At 35.7% G+C, this 20,796-nt stretch overlaps 1 protein-coding gene across 1 annotated transcript in view; it reads left to right on the top strand.

Annotated features, from left to right (window-relative positions):
* LOC128861996 (uncharacterized) overlaps nt 1-20,796 on the top strand; it is a 147,590-nt gene that overhangs the window by 41,052 nt on the left and 85,742 nt on the right. The window contains 3 exon segments of the mRNA XM_054100368.1: nt 2,512-2,610; nt 3,035-3,194; nt 3,280-3,391. Coding sequence (XP_053956343.1) covers nt 2,512-2,610; nt 3,035-3,194; nt 3,280-3,391 — 371 coding nt within the window.

The following is a 20,796-nucleotide window of genomic DNA, read 5'->3' as shown; positions in this document are numbered from 1 at the left end:
GCCTGTGTGGGAAATATGAATTATTAAGACAAATTTCTGGCGCCATACTTTTTAGAACGTGAGTGTGTCAAATCCATCAGTTGCTTATTATGGTTTCAATTTCACTAAAAACGCACCATTTTGGAAACTTTATATTTTTTCTTCCTACAAAAAGGTCAATCTACTCAAAACGAACTCTATGCCTTTGAAAAGCTAATTGTATGATATAATATACATTTCCTAAAACTCCCCGATTAAGTGTAAAACTAATGCAGACTGGAATAAAATTAGTCAGTTTTCAGTCTAAATAGTATTTTTTCGTGCATTAAAATAGTAGCCCATTTTCGTATATGGTAATGGTAATGGTTGTACGGGTTAGGCTAAGGCCTTTATGCAGTGCGACCTGATTGATCTATTGTGCGCCCCTAAACACTTAATTTTACTTATTTAGTATACCGAGGACTCGAACCAGTTCTTTTGGAGAGACATTTGTAAGTCTGAGTTCTCTACTAGGTAAGAGCCCAGGATTCTGTGACTCCTGTGACTTAATGCCCCACAATTTGTGATTTAGTGTTCCATGAACCACTCTTCATCACAACAGAACCTGCATAAATTAGTGCTAGATAATGCTTTTCTACTGAAATGTTTTTTGCAGGGAAAGTGGCCTGTAAGTGCTCCACAGAGTAACCTGAGACCCCTTTTGTCGGGCGTTAGAACAGATTTTGCTGTGTTGGTATTAAAGTTCAGGAACTTTTTGAAGTGATTAAGGCCATTTGTGCCGTTTTCATGTTTGGACCCATTTTTTGGTTTCTTACTTTATGTAGGTTGTTTTGACTAAAATCGAAAAATGGGGTTGGTCAAATAAATGGCTCTTCCGTCTCTCTTTGGACATAAAAGCCTCCTTACTCGTTTCCTTCGAGTTTCTCATGTCCTGGTACCCAAATCAGTGAGACCTAATTGAGAGTCGCCAGTTGTTTGCGTGCATTTTTGCACTCTATAAGGAATTTTGAATTAAACGTAAAGCTATTTAAGGCTTTGAGGAGTGATTGGCTGTCCGACAGTACTTTAATTTTTACTTTTTCAAACTCTCTTTTGGATACGATTTCCAATATTTCCATTATGGTGAAAAGCTCCATATGTTAAATGTGATAAATTAAGGATGTATGTGCTCTAGGCCTCACTATTCCTGCTCTTACCCTCTGGAACGTTTTCAGCAACGTTTTGGATCCATCTGTGTACCATTTTTGCGAGTTATCATGTAGCCATGTGAGAAAAAAGGAATAGCAAATTTAAAAAATATTATCACCATAAAAAACTCTCATAGACGGTATTTAATGCTACCTTAAAAGGCATTGTGGCTTTAATAATCCTTAGTTAAAGTTATAATCTGGATAATTTGATTCACGTTGCGCCAATATTCTACTCAGTTACGATTGGAGACACAAACGTGAACTAAGTTAGATATTTGCTTTTCTTTCTAATTCAATGAACACCCCAGTAATAGCAGAGAATGTTAATGCAATTGCAATTGCATTAACATTCTCTGGTAATAGCGCAGACACACCAAATTTAGCGAAGTCCTCAACCATCTGGGGGATTCTTCAGCTAGAAAAATGTGGCACACAGATGAAGCTTCAAGCAGTAAGAAGGCGTTGTTGCTAAGCAACGACAGGTGGGTATTCCCACTACTTAGGTCTGGTAGCGGCAGGCTAATCACCTACCCTGTCAGAAATGAAAATATATTAACGAAACCAACGCAAGACTGCGTCTTGTCGAGGCCCTATGCTCCCGAGTGGAGTGAACAAGGAAAAAAAATATATACATGTACACAAGGTGGCGCACAATTAATGACCCTATCCGAAGATTTACATATCTGGCACTAGTGAATGAGACAGTTGACGTACACAAACAGTGAAGCAATGAAGCGCGTAAAGGTGAAAATAAAGACTTCCATTACTCAAAATCATTTCTTTTCTTTTGATTAAGTAAAACAAACTATTCAAAAGCAAAATTGGTTGACGAGTTTTGTTACATCCTTCCAATAGATCCATTGTTTTCCTACTTCATTGCAGTTTCGATTTCTGTCTATGTTGATCAAAACTTTAATTTTTAGTGGATAATTCGTAATTTTTGGAAGCTTGAAATCCAAGATATGAAGTGTTTCATTTGATATACTATACCCAACTACATAGGAATTTATATCCAAGGCACCTTTTTTTAATACATTTCAGTGAAAGGCATAATAAAATTAAATTTATTGTAATTATGTAAACTGATTATTTAATAAGTTAAAAAAATTATGTAATTTGACGAGTTAAAATCATTCAGAGCGTTAAAAAATTTCAAGTAGCAGCATTTTCGTCATACTCCCCATCGACAGGAAGACAAATATGAATACATTCTTAATTTTTATCAAATATATTTAGTTAACTTTTTGTGCTGCTTGCTTTTGTATTTATTTAATTATTTATTCAAGCGCACGAAAATGCTTACTGACTATTTCATTTAATATTTACACCCTTTTAATTTCAGATTCATGGCGCTCGACCTGCCGTCAATTTGACGTGGTTCAATTCCTCCACAGTTATTAGTCCGGAAGAGAATGACTTGACAGAAATAAGAACAAAAGCGGTAAGTCACGCAAGATATTTGGAAGAATACTCAAAACATTACTCCTTGAGAAGTCACGCAAGAACTCTGTTAAGCCAAAGGGTTAAAAGGGTGAGGCGTGAGTAAAAAATAGAAATTAATGAGAAATTAAAATCTGCCTTATCAGCAGTGAGAGCGCCGAAAACTTGACGATTTTGAAATATACAGACCAAAGTTTAAAAATTAATGAACTTTTTTTAATTTTTTTAAAACATTGTTGGTACAACACTTAAATCTGTATATGTATAGGTGCATCCCAATAAGTCCTGTTTGAATTTAACTTCTCTTCGTAGCCAACCCAAAGCTACTAAAGCAAAAAATTTAATGAAAGAAATAAAATAAAAATGAATTAGTTTTCCTCGCTTGAATTGAACTCAGTTTTCGCTTTTGTTCCGCATATTGACAGTTCGAGAAAGACGATGGCACGTATCACACGCAGTCGGAGCTTATCTTCAATGCGACACGTTTTGAGAATGACATGAATTTTCGGTGCGACGCGGACAATGTGGTGCTGCAGATAAACCGCGAAAAACCATTCACGTCGTCGTTGACACTGGAAGTTTTATGTAAGTTTCATCAACACCAACAACAACACAATCCATGACTTCAAGCTACGTAATATTAATATAACGAATTTCTCTTCTATTGCAGATCCACCAGTGGTTAAGGTTAGCCCGCCCGAGATTACAGTAAATACCAGCGACACAGTGCTGCTCAACTGCGAATATGTCGCAAATCCCGCTTCCCTCACGCAAGTTGTGTGGTAAGTCATAAAACTTTTTATAAGGGACTCGTATTTTAAATTACAAAAAAAAAATCAAAGAAAAAAAGCAAATAAGTGCAAAAGTTGCCTATTGAATGTAAGGCCGCTCGCTCACTCTACTAACGTATTTACGTTTGACTTGACTCTTCATTTGATTGCTGCTATGTGCAAGTACGCAAGTCGATAAAAGCCTGCAACGACTATATTTAATTGCCTTCAAATCTAACCCAATGAAAGAGGAGCTCAATGATAGTAATTTCCCAGTGCTGCACTAAAAAAGGGCAATGCAACTAATGCGAGTGGAATAGAATATACGCACATGCATATATATAAAATCACGCGTACACGCATATACACACATACACACACATTCAAACGCAATCAAAGTAAAAGCCAGTCAGCATTGAGCATTGAGAGAATGCCATTCAGATGGAGAGACAATGACACTCGGCAAATGCTGCAAAGTGCAACCCAATTTAACTAAATTTCCAAATGTAAACAAAAATCTAATTAAAAACAAATACAAAAGCATCGAAAGCAAACCAGAGAAGGCATTGTGAATATCGCAGAGATAGTGGCGCAAATAAACCAAATAGCAAAATCGAAGTAGAAATGAATGAAATATGTACACATTGGCAGGTTGAGTGTACTGCTGTGGCAATCGGAAATGTGTAAATGCACTAATGCAGCCGCCAATAGTAAAGGCAAATAGTTCAAAACTGTTTGCATCGCATGGCCAAAGCAGGCAACGTCTAATGAAAGGCACACAAGCGCACACAGGCATACGCACGCAAATGCAGTTAACAGCAAGAATGAGGGGGTAGGCGTATATGAGGAGGGAAATATAAGTAGAGCTTAGCGACATCGTACTGCATAAATCAGCACTACAATGGCAGTTCAATGAAAACAGTTACATTTTTAATGCATACCCTCGCACTAACACACCCAAGCATGCCATATACGTACTGGGTACTGGGTACATATTCGTATAACGGCATGCATGTGCTTGCTTTTGTGATAATAAACATGCATTGACGTCGCGAATTCGCGCTTACGTAATAAATGCAAGCTCACAATTAAACCAATCCAACTATAACCACACACCTCCGCATACTACACGCAATTAATGTCCTCTTACTCACTTCCATATACACTCAAATTGCATTAGACGCTGCTTTTTGTTTGTGTTCCATTCAGCAGTGCTAACTGCAGACGACACACAATATGGCGAAATCAATTTATCTCATGATGTTGCAGCGCTAATAGCAACACAAATCTTTTTATTTCTTATTTGAATGGGGCGACGGTGCGTATACGAAACGCTGGAAGGCAGTGATAGCGCTGCATGTCTACTTCATAGGTGAAGGGTGTTTTTTTTTTTTCAAAGAACTTGAGAACTTTAAATAAAAAGGTTCGATTCCACTCGAGAACCATACAAAATAGATGTATAAGGTTTTTGTGACATAGTAAACATAAATAATTATAATTATAAAATATTATATAAAAATTTACAGTAAAAAATGTTGAGCGAAAAGGTTGCAAATATTGCAAAAGTATGTAATGGCTTAGATATGTAGTCACTGTGGCCACAGGTATGTCCATGAACAGCTAATAGATGCCCTGTCAAAAGGTATATTTGAAAAATAAACTCTTTGAAAAATAAAAACTATTAGGTCAGGGAATAAGTTCATAGCGTTTTTACCGAAGACTTTTATTTAAACAAAAAACAATAATTATACCAATAAGTTAATCAATTATATATTCACCGCTGCTGTTTACAACCTCTTCGACCAATTTGTTGAAGTCGTTCCGCCAAAAATCGCCTGGTCGGCTCTTCATATGGTTCGGCAGGGAGCGGAAAAGTTGGTAATCGGTCGGTGCAAGATCCGGAGAATACGGCGAGTGCTAAAAGACCTCCCACTCGAGCTCTTGTAGTGCGGCTTTGACGACTTGTGCATCATTGGACATGGCGCTGTCCTGAAGAGGTATAGTTTGACCATGTCGATCAGGTCTTTTCAGTCGAATAGCCTCACTCACGCGGTGTAGCTAGGCAATGTGGTGTTCCTTGTTACCCGTGACATTCCTTTCGAGCATTTCCCAATACACCATGCCCTCCTAGACCCACCAAACACATATCATGATTCTCTTTGAATAAAGGTCTGGCTTGACTCTCGGCTTTGGCGTATCTCCTGAAGCCACACACTCCTATCTTTGCTTCATATTGATGTCTCACCATTTTTCATCTCGCATGACGATTCCATTTATCACCGCGTCCTGCTCGATGGCGGGCGAGATGCTGAGAAGCAATTTGAAGGCCACTTTCTTTATTTTTTTTCGATGAGCTCATGAGGCATCTAGGCTCCCAATTTTTAGGTAAATCCCATTGAAAGAAAGTAATTGAGAATCGTTTTATGATCGCAGTTTATTTTGTTCGCCAATTCACGACTGGTTTGACGACACGACACTCCTTCAAAAGTGATTTGTGACGTTCTTCATCAAATTAAGACCATTTAACTTATTCCCAGTGCCCTCCAACTCCACCCATGTGACTAGACTCGTAAAAAGTGAAGTTAACCGAAACTCAGTTTGTTACTCCGGAATTTTTCGTACGATATTTCTGAGAAACCTTAGATCTCGACAAGTTTGTGACCAATGCTTCTAATTGCCATAAATTCATGAAAAGCTTGTGTGCCGTGTGTAAGTCCACCAAATATCTGCAATTTATGGCCTAACTAGTTCATTTTCATTTGCAAATTAAATGAAAGGCAGGAGGAAAAATCATTTACTGATGCTTAAGGCCGGCGGGCCAATTAGATGTCCTGAATTCAGTAGTTTTCGCGAAGCGTTGTAGGATGAGAAAAAAAACAATTAGCCAAATGAAGTTTTGGGGATAGTTTAATATATATTTGAACTAAAAAAAAAAATGTGTACAATCTCCAACAATATATTGTAAGCCGAGTTATCAATAGATTCCCAGAGCGCCTTGCCACTGAAGTATCCAACTTCTGTACAAGATACAACTTGCAATTTTCATCTGAAAACAAAAAAAAAAAAAGATTATTAATTTTGATGTAATTATCTTCGATGTGAACTAAGAAACAAGTAAAATTCGAATTTTTGGGGAAGGTAGAAAAAAAAAGTGGTTTTTCAAGGAAAAAAAAAAACTCTTCAACAGGGTAAAAAAGTCGCTTAAAAAAGTTTTTGTATGTTTTTTTTTAGTTCACATAGAAGAGAAAACAATACTGAAGATAACGCATTTTGAATGAAATGGATAGCTCGTTTAGTTCTTTTGCAATCGTGTACATAAAGTAGGTAAAATCGTGAAAATGAAAAGCCGAGAAAACGCGCTTCAAAGTAAGTAAATAAGCGCACGGTTGCTCGACGCCGCACTACGCTCGACTCTGTAGCTCTGCAAATACTTGGAATTTAACTCTGAAAATTTGTGTCTCATGTTCTTGAATATCTAAGCTATTGATTTCAGGAAAAAAAAAATCGATTTTTTTGACCTTTTAATTGGCCCGCCGGCCTTAAATTTAAATTAGAGTCTTAGAAACGTGCCGCATGAGAATATATCTGGTACTTCGTATGTGACTGTCACACATAAGTCCGTTCGTGACCAACAAACAGCACACATGCGACAACTCATTTAAGCTGGATTTCGGCGTGTGTATGTAGGTAAGCATGCAAAGGCACACACTCGCATGTGTCGGCGAGTAGATTGCGAAGTGTAGAGCATACATATACATACGCACACATAAGCCTGCAAACAGGCAAAGAGTAAGATATTCGAATAGTTGAGAGAATAGTTCCAGAAAATAAGCGACACTGACACAGAGGCAAAAGAAAGAAAATAGGGAAAAGTGGGAAGAGGAGTGTTTTGCAATGCACTTGAAAACTGGAAAACAAATGCGAATGCAGTGCAGTCATTCGTATGCTTCCTGCGTTGGATGGGTCATATGCACGCCCTGCTAACTTGCTTCCGCAGTTCCAGCTGTCAACTTGAGAACATTTCTTCATTTCGGTATATTCCCTATTTCAAGCGCCAATTCATAAGTCAAGTCGTTCGGCGTATCCTTCCTGCTGTTGGCCTGCCACAGCTGCACTGAGGGCCGCGCAGTGTAGCATGGTTGAAGTACAACAACAATAGCAACAATCACAACAAAGGGAAATATGCATTTTGAATCAGTAGCACTTCAACTTCTTGCACCGATTGTCTGCCTGTGTGGTTGTTTATCTAGTTGCCTGGTGCGACTGCTATACATACAGATGCATGTTGTTTTTGTTTTTGTTTTTTTCACTAGTTTTGCGGTGCTCTTACGTACACAAACGTGGTTGCAGTTGGGAGTGTGCTATACGTCGTTGCCTCGATGATGTGTTGCTTGTTTAGTTGACAGTTCGGCTAACGAGAAAGTGTGGCATGCAACTGCAGCTTGCAACAAGCCATTTTTGCAAGAGTTTGTTAAGTGCAACTGTACGATTCTAAATTTCTTGTGAAGCATTGCTCGACACACACGCACACACACACGCACACACACACACATGCATATGCATGAATCCATACCACTGTGTATGTGGCGTGTATGGGTGGCATACGACGCTGGTTGGTGTGTTGCTAAATTGAAATTGCCACAAAAGGGCAAATTCTGTATTCAAAAAGCATAAAATCAAGGAACAACAAAACTGGCATACAACAATTTTGTGAATATCCAGGCATTGTTGAATTTACTATTCCATTACTTCCCAGCTGCTAGCAGCAGCATTTGTGGCATTGTTGCACAAATCTTGCCACTCGGATTACTACAATATTCGGTGTATGTATAATTACACGTACATGTACGCACATGTGTATGTGAATGGATGCGTGCGTGTGAGTGGGAGTGGCGGTTGTGGTGTGACATGTTGCCACCGCTCCTTAAAAATATACAACGCATTCACCAGTCGAGTGTGTGTTTCACGCATACATTTTTTTTATGTTGACCCTACAGGGTGCAACTTGTATGCTTACACAAAATATGGCACGCATATGTCACATGCATTTTATCAACATTACTCGAGCCGCCTCCGCCTGAATACCCATTTTTTGTACATCCATCAGTTTGTTGTTCCTCAATCCTCCGGATCTGACGTGGGATGTAGGATCGTATTTTATAAAAAATACAACAAGAAGTTGATGAAGAGGCTTTCCAGCAGCTGTTAACCAAGTCGCAGGCATTTTGTTGTTATCAATTTTAGTACGAAAGCTCCAAAAGCCGAGTCCTCTTAAGGTCAAAAATTTCAAGCTCACAATGTCTCACAAATCGCTAAGCAATTAAATAAAAATTAAACAAATATTGAATAATAAATAAAAAATAAGTAGAAGAGTAAAAAAATTGTATTAAATAATAAATTTTATAAATAATCTAAAATAAATAAATAAAAACAGTAATAAATTGTATAACTTTATTAAACAAATTTATAAAATAAGAAATAAATAAAAAAAGGAATAAATTTTATAACTTTTACATATACTATACAATAAAAAAAGGTAATAAATTTTATAAAATAGATTAAAAAATGTTTTAAGTAATAATTAACTGAAAAAAATACATTTTACTTATTTATTTTTTTTTTTAATTATTAAATATTAAAGTTAAATAAATTTCTTATTGCAGAATTTTTTAAAGCGGTAAATTTTATAAATATATTTCAATAAACATACATATAATTTAGAAATCCCCTATTCGAGTACCTACAAATTAACGTACAAAACGGCAACTTCCAGCGGGCACTTAAATGCACTAATTCCACTTTGTAATAGAATGGCACATTTTCCTTAATGGTGGGATGCCCTGTCGAGTGATCCAAATATTTTGGACAATATCATACATGTTTCTAAAAATTAAGTTAATATATTTGTAGGCCTGAGTAAAATAAGGAAGAAATTGAAAAAATGTTCAAAAAAGTTTAATATTTATGAGACTCATTCAATGTTGAAAATTTGAGTATAGAATTTTTAAAGATAACTATTTGCGGTTCTTCTTAATATTTTTATAAACTTTTTGCTTAATTTTTAGGATAGAATATAATAAACCTTAACAGCCGAAAGGCACCACTACGGGGACATGAAAGGAATTCAGTTTTCATTTCATTTATTTATCATCGCTCTAGTTTTCTATAACAAATATTGCAACTTTGTAGATCCCTGGTTTGTTGGTCATATAAAATTATAAATCAAGTAATTATATTGAATTCATATCTAAACAAATCTGTTTAAATGTTTAGTTTAACTTTTCATCCTTATAAAGAGTTAGAGTTTCACCTAATTTTCCGTCGTCTTATGGGCGAGTATTACAAAAAAAGCTCTCGGCCGATATGGGTTAAAAAGAAAAAAATTGGAAACAATTTTAATTACCTTTATTTCTGAAGTGAAACTCTTTAGGCGTCGATGGACGAGCGAGAATGGCGAGTAAAATTTCAAGGCCATGCAACGTTTTTGACATTTTTGTTCCCCGAGAGGGGAAAAATATATAACGTAGAGGAAAAGGAGAGAGAGAGCTATACCTTATATAATATATCTTACATACACTTTAGGCTATTTTTCCTCAGTTTTTCCTTGTGGTTACTAATTTCTAGTGAGAAATAACACTGCCTACTTTTTGGCGCTTGTTTGTTGGTGCAAACTTGTAAGAAATACATTTTGAGTGCTTACTCATTGGCGTTATATTTCCTTGGTGGCTACTGTTTGCGGTGTTTTTTGGTCCCAATTTTTTTTTGGTGCCTACTTTTTGGCGCTTATTTCCGTTTCGTAGCTAGTGCTTGTGCGTACTATAAAGTGCTATGCATTCCGGCGCCGGATTTATTGGAATTGCCTTGCGGTAATTTTTGCCGTTGCTGCTAGAATCGCTGCGTTTGTGCGGGTGATAATCGCTCGGAGTAGTGCGCGTTGTTGCCACGGTTTGTGTCAGGCGTTTACCTACACCGGTCGACCCTTCTCCGTTTTTTGTAAATTTTGTCTATTTGTATTCTCTGCAAATGTTGTGAATTTATTTAGACATATATTCTTTCTCTCTCTCTCTCTCTCTCTCTCTTATTCTCTCTCGGGTCTCTCCCTCTTTCTTTGTCTGTCTTGAAAGTTTCACTTCTGTTATGGGTACACGCACTTTTTTTTTTGTTTTTTATTTTTATTATTAATTTATAAAAAAAATTTTTTTTAAAAAAGTTGGATTGTTTTTTTTTTTGGTCAAAATTTTTGGGCTCCAATATATAGAAAATAAAAATTTATAAAAAAGTAAACTTTTTTTGTTTTTATTTTTATATATTTTTTGATCATTATTTTCTAGGTAAAGCTATTTTTTGCCATTTTCCACGGTGTTTTTGGTTTTATTTATGTTTTTTTTTCAAACTTTTTTATATAATATTTTTTTATTATTTTTTTTTTTTTTCATTAATGACTGAGACTATGCTCAGTAATTCCAGAAAGTATGTAAAAATACGTACAACGAACCCGTAAGAAACACCGTACGGTACACTGAACAGGGCTAGTTTACTGGGCCGGCAGCCCTTGGTCGGGGGAAAACCCGAGTCATTCCGGTAACGTAGAACCGGCTGCCATGGGAATGTAAAAAACACCGTATATCTGCTTGCCAAGGCGCGTACGGGCGATCGATTTGTAAACGATACGCTACCACTTCGCTGGAGCAGTATTTCGAAAAATTAACGACAATGTCCAAAATACTTAGGTCCCTTGACATGGAATCGATAGGCAAACAAATACTATAGTAAATAAATCTATTGAGTCCTTTATATTTTAAGGCTACCAACTTTTTGATAAATGCTCTTCTCTTGACTTTTTTGAAATTGCTATAATTTTTTTTTGTTGTGTTTGCCTCAAAAATAGTCGGACGTTCGTTAAACGGAAAAAGTACATAAGACCGCCAGCAAAAAAAATTATAAAAAATCAACGCGTTTTTCGCGTACTCCAAGCTTGCACTTCATTGCATTAAAATTCATTCGACTATAAAACTGGATAATCGAAATCTTCCTAAATATTCTGATGACAAAATTTGTAATTTTTCAGAAAATTTGAAATGTTTTGAAAATTTTTAAATTGTTTTTTTGTTTTTGTTTTGTAAAATTTTAAATTAATCGGCTACTATTTATTCAAATTACGTATCTGGTGGACTGGGAAAATATACTTTCGAAAAAAAAAATGCGTTTTCCGTTTGCGGTAGGATATGAAGGCTTCGACAGGATGAAAGATGCTGTGCTAAAACTCAAAATAGAAGTGTTTAGACAATTTTCCCAACTTACTACCTTGAGTATTTAATTTAATAAATAATTGAAACCAAAAACATTTAAAAGTAAATCATAAACCGAATTAACAAAGTTTTAACGATTAAACAAAAACCATCTATGGTAGCGAAAATCAATGGGACTACCGACCTACAAATTTCAAGACTTATCTCTTGAGAGAGAGAGAGTATCTCAAAATACTTAACATCAGATAGGCTTAAGCAAAAACAGTTTTTAAGCAAAAAATGCAATATTTAGAAACTCATACACTGGCCTAAACTCCTATGAAAAATCTGTGCAAGTTTTACTCAGACTATCCCACATTAGTGCACATACATAAGTCACAGCTCTCGCACAATAAATCTATAGCTACTGTATTAAACAATTCGTAGTAGTACGAAAAATTTCCTCAATATGCAATATTCTACCACCATTCGGCCATACACACTCTTTACGCACCACTATTTGCCGAGCTGTCAGTAAGCCATTTGTATGAACTGCAAGTATTCTCGAGAAGTCAACTTAGCCTTTCCATACAAACCGTCGTCTCTTTTAATTCTGATTTCAAATATTTTCTTCTGCGAGTTGTCAGCGACATCGCTACACTTTTGTTTTGAAGTATCGCCTTCGCCAACTATTTACTCAAAGCAAATTTCATTTTCCTATGGCCACACCACACGAAAAGTTGCCACTATACGTTTTAAGCCTTTAGTGTTGCGTTGGAGGCGAAATGTCAAAACTCAGATCTGTGAGAAAATTAAACGCCAGCAACATCTACAACTCTGACAGCCACACGCACACACATACACTTACTCACTTTTAGTTATCTGCACATGCAATCGCTGACCCCGAAGCAAGTGCGCGCGTGCACTGTGGCATATGCAAGGCGCATACTGTATTTGTGTATTTTTGTGTGTCTGCGTGTTTGTGTGCCACCATTCAGTGAGTGAGTGAGTTAAGTGCGCGGAAGCGACTCTTGTGTTGCTGCCTCTTTCGTGCATGTGCATGCATGTTTGCCTGCGTCCACCTTCATATTCATGAGTGCGCCTGACACATTCCACGAGTGTCACACGCTTTCGTTGGAACTTTTTGTGCATGAAATGACACAATTTCAAAAATTTTCCTTTCGCCTACTGACTCGTATGCGCTCGAGTTGCAAGTACTCTTGCCACACTGCTGCTGCTTTGATTAAATCGCGTAAATTTTCAACTAAAAATACTCGTAAATGAAAATACGCAAGACACGCATGTCTTCGCATAAATTCGCAACGCACAACCTCAATAAGTATGTAATTATCGCTTTATTGTTGTAATCAAGCAAAATTTATGTGCACGCAATTTGCTCCCATTTTTAATTCGCAAGCATAAAGCACACAAATGAAGGTAAAAGACGAAATATACAATAAAAATTTAAACAAACCAAAAAATTGTAACGAAGCCACAAAGCACAGCGCTGAAAATCTGTGTGGTACAAATAATCCTTGATCCCGAACGGCAATGCAGCTCCCTCGTACAATTGTATACTTATACATATGCAAGTATGTATGGGTGTGTCGTACGAGGCACTAAAGTGCAATAAAGTTAATGTCAAAGAAAGTGTCTTGCCATGCGTATAATAGTTATCTGTGGTAGGCAAATGGTATTCTTCCACAGGCTGTACGAATTTATATTTTCATGAGGAATGCAATAAGACGAGGTCCGTGCATAAATGGCAAGTAAGTATTTGTAGTAAAGATTCATTTGTAATTACCGCCAGCGGGCAATTACCGTTCGAACGAATGTAATAAGCGTAGGCATGCCAGGCATGACAAAGTTGATTGGGATGAAGTCGAGCTGCGTGAAAGCAGACTTTGAAATATATGAAAATGGGATAAAAAGACAGAGCCAGAATACACACTTCCGATTCTTTAGACTCTTTTTGCTTTCAAATATGCCACTCGGCACTTTCGAAATGACTCTTCTTTCAGCAGACTAAAATTGTTTATAATTTTTCAATATCCAAAGGAGGTTAACGGATACACAAATAAAAAAGCATTTGGAAATAAATCACTTTTATCAATTTGCGACAAAAATTGTTGTTTTTCTGTAGAAGCACTATCAGACACATTTCAAACAATCTACTTCATATTTCATAAAAATAATAAATAGTAGTAGGTGATTACACCCTTTTTTGGGTATTTGATCGACGTTCTGCTAATATTTGTGGTATGAGCAACAGCTTTATGCCGCTTCAAAGAATTTTTATGAGAAGCTTTTTCATGGCAGAAATACACTCGGAGGTTTGCGATTGTCTGCCAAGGAGCGGCCGCTTTTGGAAACATCTTTTTCTATCATTTCGGTTTCAGAGTTTCGAATCCGGGCACTACCAATTGTTATTTACGCATCCACCCATTCGGATAGGGCGGCTGTTTTATAAAAGTAGTAAAGCTAAAACTTAGAAAAAGAAGAACAAAATCACGTATATTTGAGGGATGAGGGGCACGAAGGGAATACAATTGAGGACACTTTAGCGCAGAAGGATGCAAACACTCCCTTGGTAGGTTCTGAATCTTTCTGCGGGGGCCAGTTAAGGTCTGTACACTTCCTACCATTTTCCTTTCGGGAACAACGAGGCTTAATCGAGTAATGGGAGCATTCCATGGAAAATGGTAAATTTCGACCGCCGAATAAATTGCATTTCCGGATGATTATATTAGTGTTAATGTATTTAAAATATATCAATCTTCATTATAAACATCGACCTTTTACTTGACCTCAGTTTGAAGTATCTTTTTTTACAACAAAAACAACTCATAAAAATTTTATTTTCTGCTATCGAAATTTGGTCAAGTTTAAGTGCTTAGTTCTCATTATGTGTGACATATAGCGTGAAACTGATAATTGGTGGTAAAAGAACAAACTTTTACGTTTTGAAACGTAATATTAAAAAAGAAGTTTATTTATGAACAACGCAGATATGCTCTTTTAAAAAAATGGTTCGATGATGTCCCGTACGAACGCACTTAACACTGTACAGTTATTTTTGTGCTCATCCGAGTAACTTATTTGTTTCGATTACTTTACATTTAAAGCAAAGTACTGGTGCTCTTTTTACTTGTAAAGCATTGATTTCAGTTTGCATCGCAAATACGTTCAATATTCAGTCATTAAATTTTGTCCCGTACGAACACGGCGTATAAGTTTTTCTTTTAACAAAAAAATGGAGAAAATTAGTGAAAATAATAACAACCATAGGGTGTCACGTTATAAAAAATGGAGAGACGAGAAACGAAAAAAGGTCCAGATTTCAAAAACAACGAAAGAGAAAGAGTGAAACAGTGGAGGAAAAGAAAAACTGAAGCCATGACCCAGGAAGAAATACAGAAGAGGAAGAAGTACGAAAAAGAAAAAAAGAGAGTCCAATGAGCCAAAAAGTTGATCCAAACCCAAGACAGGGAGGCTGGTTCAAATATTGTTGGGTGATTGCGAATCTGAATGTTTTTCATACAAATGTAAGCAAACGTATGCTAAGGCTGTACAGAAATGTAAACGAAGTCTACCCAGTTCACCCACTAAAAAAAAGGCTGATGTGCGGGTGTGGCAAAAAAACTTGGACTTAGTATTGATAACGTTAGGAAAAAATCTATAAATGAACCACCAAAATGGTGAAAGATTTTTACTTTCGTCCAGACATTGTTTATACATGCCCGGGCATGAACGACACAATGGTCTGTTGGACTAACGGTAAAAAACTTACATTACAAAAGCACTACCTCACCTTATTTTTAAAAGAAGCTTTTTATATATTTAAGGAAGAGTTTCCGAACATAAAAATAGAGTTTTCTAGATTTTGTGCACTACGACCGAAAAATGTTTTGTTATTAAAAGACACGCCATCAGAACAGTGCAAATGTATGATTCACGAGAATTTTATTCTAAAATTGAAGTGTTTGAAAATAAGCTACAATAGCTCCTACTGGAGCAACATTCTCTGTGATACGGCCCTTGATTCAAGCTGTTGGAGAAATGTGTGCGATACATGTAAAAATGGAAATAAAATAGTAATACCTTATGATCCAGGGAAAAATATAATTCATAAGCAATGGAAAAAAGGAGACGATCAACGAGTAAAACTGAAGACAGAAGAAATCAGTTGTGGAGAGTTACACGAAAACCTTATATCCGACTTACCATATGTCATGTATCACATAAATATAAAAAGAGTACAAGCACAAGCATTCCAAAGCGAAAAAATAATGAACATGCAAGAATACTTCAAATTGATTTTGCTATGTCTTATTCTTGCGCATATCAAAACGAGCTGCAGTCAGCTTTATGGAGCAGGGAAAGTGTTACTCTTTTTACCGCTGCTTCATTTTTCATGGCACAATGTAAAACTTTTGTGATATGCTCTGATACAAAGCAAAAAGATAAAGACAGTATATTCGCCTTCGTGACACGTATTTTGCCACTTCCCATGATAAGGGAGTTGTAGACGGAGTCGGTGGCAATATAATCAAAAAGCCCGTAGCCAAGGAAGCAATACTGTAATCCAAAACGCGAATGATTTCGCAAAAGTTGCTGCCACATTAGTTCCTTCAACATCCATTTTTTTATATTTCTGCATCCGAAATAGCTGACAAAATGCGGGATGTTCGTCCCTGGGAATCGTCCAAGCCTATACCCGGAATATCCAAATTTCACGAAATATTAGAAAATGGGCGCGAAGTTACATGTAAAAGCCATCCTCAAGATAGCAACAGCATCAAATTTTCCCTTTAGAGAACGTTAAAATCAAAATTTAAGAGCTGAATTTCGTACGCGTCCCGTACGAACACAATTTGTCCCGTACATTTTCATTTTTACACTATAAGTCATTTAAACTAAATATGTTTTAAATGTTTTTGTTGTGTTAATAAACTCTAATACAATCACAATAAAATGCCATTTTCGTTTTCTTGTTAATATTATTAGTTTCGCTGAAATTTCACTTAATTCACTATAACTCAGAGTAGTGGTAGACTGGAGCTGTCCCGTACGAACATATACTTTTTTTTTTGATTTTGCAAAGATATGCGAATATTTTAAAGCACGTTTATAGGTTTCGTTTAGAAAACTACCGCACAGTATTAGTGCACTAAATAACTCGTTTTAAAAAGTTAGTGTTTGTCTATAATTAAGGTTGTAAACTGTAAAAATTCGTACGATTTGTCCCGTACGAACCATGGAATGCTCCAATGGAGACTTCAAACTTGGATACATTAATCGAAAATACTCATTGATCCAGAAAGTATAAAGGTAGAGGTAACCCTGAACCTCAGCAGGAAAGGCATACAACTCTACACTGAACTACTCACAGGAGATTGTTAACTCAATTACCACATGAAAGAAATGGTGTGGCAGAGTCTTGAATACTCTGTAAAGAGGCACAAGAAACAACGAAACATCTTCTATGAGACTGCCCAGCAGTGGCAAGACGCAGACCAAATTACCTGGGAAGCCTGGTTATATTTAAATCCAAACCTCCTGATTTAGGATATAGTAATAGCCTAAAACTGTTTGAAGAGGTTACTTGGCAGCACAATATATTCTTTTAGGTCGCATTGTACAAGCAGCCATTTTAAAATAGTAATAAAATATTTTTTTATATTTATACTAGCATTTCCCAGTGGGCTTCGCACCACCATACATAAATGTTTTTTTTATATCGCAAGAAATTTTTCATATTAAGTTTTCTTTATAGACCTCGTAAAATGTTTAAACAGTTGAATAAGTTGATTTTTTTCATTCAACATACTTTCTAAAGATGTCACAATAGCCTTTTCTGTACTTTTGTAAAATTTGATTGTGGTGGTCACCTATATACAGGTAAGGTGAAAGAGCCGATAAAAACTTGTAATTAAACTTTGATTCTTTAATTTCAATTTTAATTTTTTACGCTAAATAAATTATGCTAAAATAAATAAAGTTAAAAATGTTTTTCCAGTTCCTTGAATGCTCCAGTTTTTATTATATTTTCGTCCAAAATTAATATTAACATAATAACTTACAACCACAACAGTACAACAGAAACGCTCATAAGCGGCTGTGTATTTGTTGGTGTTTTTCCCATACAGGCATTTCGTATGAGAGGAAACCATTACTCACATAAAATGTCATAACTCAGGAACGGCTGCACCGATTTCAATCAAACTTCACACAAACCACCTTCTCAAAGATAGAAAAGAACTCTAAAATTGTTGTGTCAATCGGTTCGACGGTTCTTGAGTTATAAGATTACCAAGGAAATGTAACTTCTTTTTATATATATAGATTTATTTTCTAATAGAGTATATTCCTCAAATCCATGCCGTTTATAGGCGTTGTGTATCTATTGTTGTAAATTTTGTTTAAACATCTTGAATTACAAGATCAACTTTTGAAAATAAGAAGCTTCTGAATATTTAAAATGCCGGAACTTCTCCGTAGATTATTTCTATCAGGGTTGGACATAGTGCACTAAATAATTAATGCAATAAGCGGATAGTTAAACCACTGAGAAACTGAAGATTTAGTGATAATGAAACTCTTACTTTAACTACCACAAAAAAATTAGTGGTAGTGCAAAATGCCCAAACCAAATTTGTATAAATGTTATAGGAGGCTTACAACAACAAACGAGAATATTATTTCTCAGTCCCATTTCGAAAGGAAGCTTTTGTTTTCCTTCATACAACGAATACTCGATTTTTTTTTTTTGTTTTTCATATCGAGGAAAACACCCAACAGCGTCAGCAGAAAAAATTGTGAAAATTCAACGTAATTTTTAAGCTACATGAAACTTGCACTGGAGCAAAATTCAATGGACTACAAAAGTGCTTACTTGAGATTTTTCTAGGAACTCTGATTAAAAAGTTTGCAATTTTGCTAAAAATTTGCCGAATGTTTATAAATTTTGTACGAAGTTTAAAACTTTGCATTACATGGTTTTTGTTGTACTATAAGCTATAGTTTTATAAAAAAGTAATTGCAATTAAAAAATAGATAAATAAATAGTCAAAACTTGTCAATATGTGGTGTACGCACATGAATAAATTACCAAAGGTTTGTTCACTAGTGACAATCGATTTTTGACATTCCCTTGCAAAAGGTTGCATTTAGGAAGGTGAATAAAGTGGAAAATCTTAAATCCTTTTTAATAAAAATAGTAGCAAAAACGTATTTTCTTGCTTAAATGGAAAGAAACTGCGAACGGTTTAAAAATAACTATTTGAAAGTAAAGAATGGTACAAATAGAAGTTTAGGAAATTATTTCACTTAATCCAAGATTTTGTTTTGTGAATTAATTTTTAAATTTAAAACGGACCGCGAAGTTGCGAAGCTTCGCCAATATGAAACTATTTTGTTAAAAATAAATAAATAATTGGCACGTACAATTATGTTAGGTGTTTGACCGAGATCCGCCTCCTATTGTAGGGCGCGTTCAACAAATGGAAGGACCTACAGTTTTAAGCCAATTCCGGCTATTCTTTGATAAGCTTCCTCTGGACAAATCATCCATCCATGCGAAGGTGGACATTTATATAATGAGGTCTGAAATGTTATCGATCGCGACGGGGCTATCCAATTATTCACCCTGTCGGAACTCTTTGGGAAATGAGCTCTTTGCAAAACATGAATTCCTTCTAAATCAATACATCGCAAGAAATAAAGCTTCGTAAATTCTCCATTCATCGATCTTGGATTACGTCAAACACTCTATCATGTCCTGACTTAATGGATCATCCATGTCATACTACCATAGTCCTGAACATACCAATGAAACCTCTTGAGCGAGTTGTTGCTCGTAAGCAGATCATTTTGAAAATGAAATGTTTTTTCTACAAATTTTACATTTCCTCCACTTTTACTCAAAATTTCTAGAGCTAGCAACTCAGTGTCTTGCTAAGAGAGCCAATGTGTCGAGAGAGAAGGAGAAAGCTGCTTAATGAGCAAACCTTTTATCATTGAATTATGGTATACGCGGACATTATTTCTGAGTTAGCTTTAGGAAATGGGCCACCGTAACCCAATGGGTTGGTTCGTGACTACCATTTTGAGAAACACCATGAAAACACCAAATAATAATATATAATAATTTTGTTTTTTTTCAGTCTATGATCAATAATTCTTACGTAAAATTGTCCATGTAGTAAAAGAATAAATGCTAACAAGTTGATAATGACGACGATTTGACATTTCCGCGTCTTCTTCTACACTTCGCTCTATCAACTTCGCGTACAGATTTATTTTAATTTTTTTCAAAGTATTGAAATTTTCACAATTTGGCAGCGTTGTTCTGGCGTTAAACGATTTATGATGACTGGCCAAACCTTACTGAACAGAAATGTCAACACAATTTCTCAGCTGTCAAGCCATAATTACCGATATCGATAGTTCTCATGCACATAAACAAATACACGAGATAAAATAATTTCCATACTCATTTGGGGAATGCTGCTGAAATGGCAGTCCTTTGCCGGAAAAAAATTCGGATTGCTGCCGCAGCGCAGAAACGAATGTCAGAAAGAAACTCGTAAGAAGTTTTGTTGATATGCGCATGTTTTTTTAAAGAAATATAGTTCATACCACAACAAAAACCACTAAACGAAAAGTTTGAAATTTGGACAAATTTTTTTAAAAATTTCTTCAAAGCTTTGAACTGTTTAACTATAATTTTAAAAATTTCCTCGGTATACAGTTTTATATCTCATTTTATTTTAACCTTTTCTTCCTTTAGAAAAAATCGGGCATGTACTTCATATTTTGGAAAAAGATGTGATACATCAGCGAAAAAAAAAAAAATCAAAAATCAAAGATACTTCGTAGTCGCTTGAAATTTGCATTTCTTTAACTAAAATTCAATGGGCTATAAAACTGCATACCAAGAAACGCTCTAAAAACTCTGGTTAAAGTGCATAAAAATTAATATTTTTCAGTGAGGAAATGGGGAAATATCAAAAATGATAAACATAGTGTTTCAGCGTAGGTTGGACTCTCCGTGCATGAAATACCAAAAATGATAGAAAAGATGTTTCTAAAAGCGGTCGACCCTAGCCAGGCAATAGAAAACCTCCTCATAAAATCATTTGCCGTTCGGAGTTGGCTTAAAACTGTAGATCCCTCCATTTGTGGAAC

This window comes from Anastrepha ludens, chromosome 4 (assembly GCF_028408465.1).
Source record: "Anastrepha ludens isolate Willacy chromosome 4, idAnaLude1.1, whole genome shotgun sequence".
NCBI lineage: Eukaryota > Metazoa > Arthropoda > Insecta > Diptera > Tephritidae > Anastrepha > Anastrepha ludens.
The sequence above is the reverse complement of the archived record's forward strand: the minus strand, read 5'-3'. Positions and strand labels throughout refer to the sequence as shown.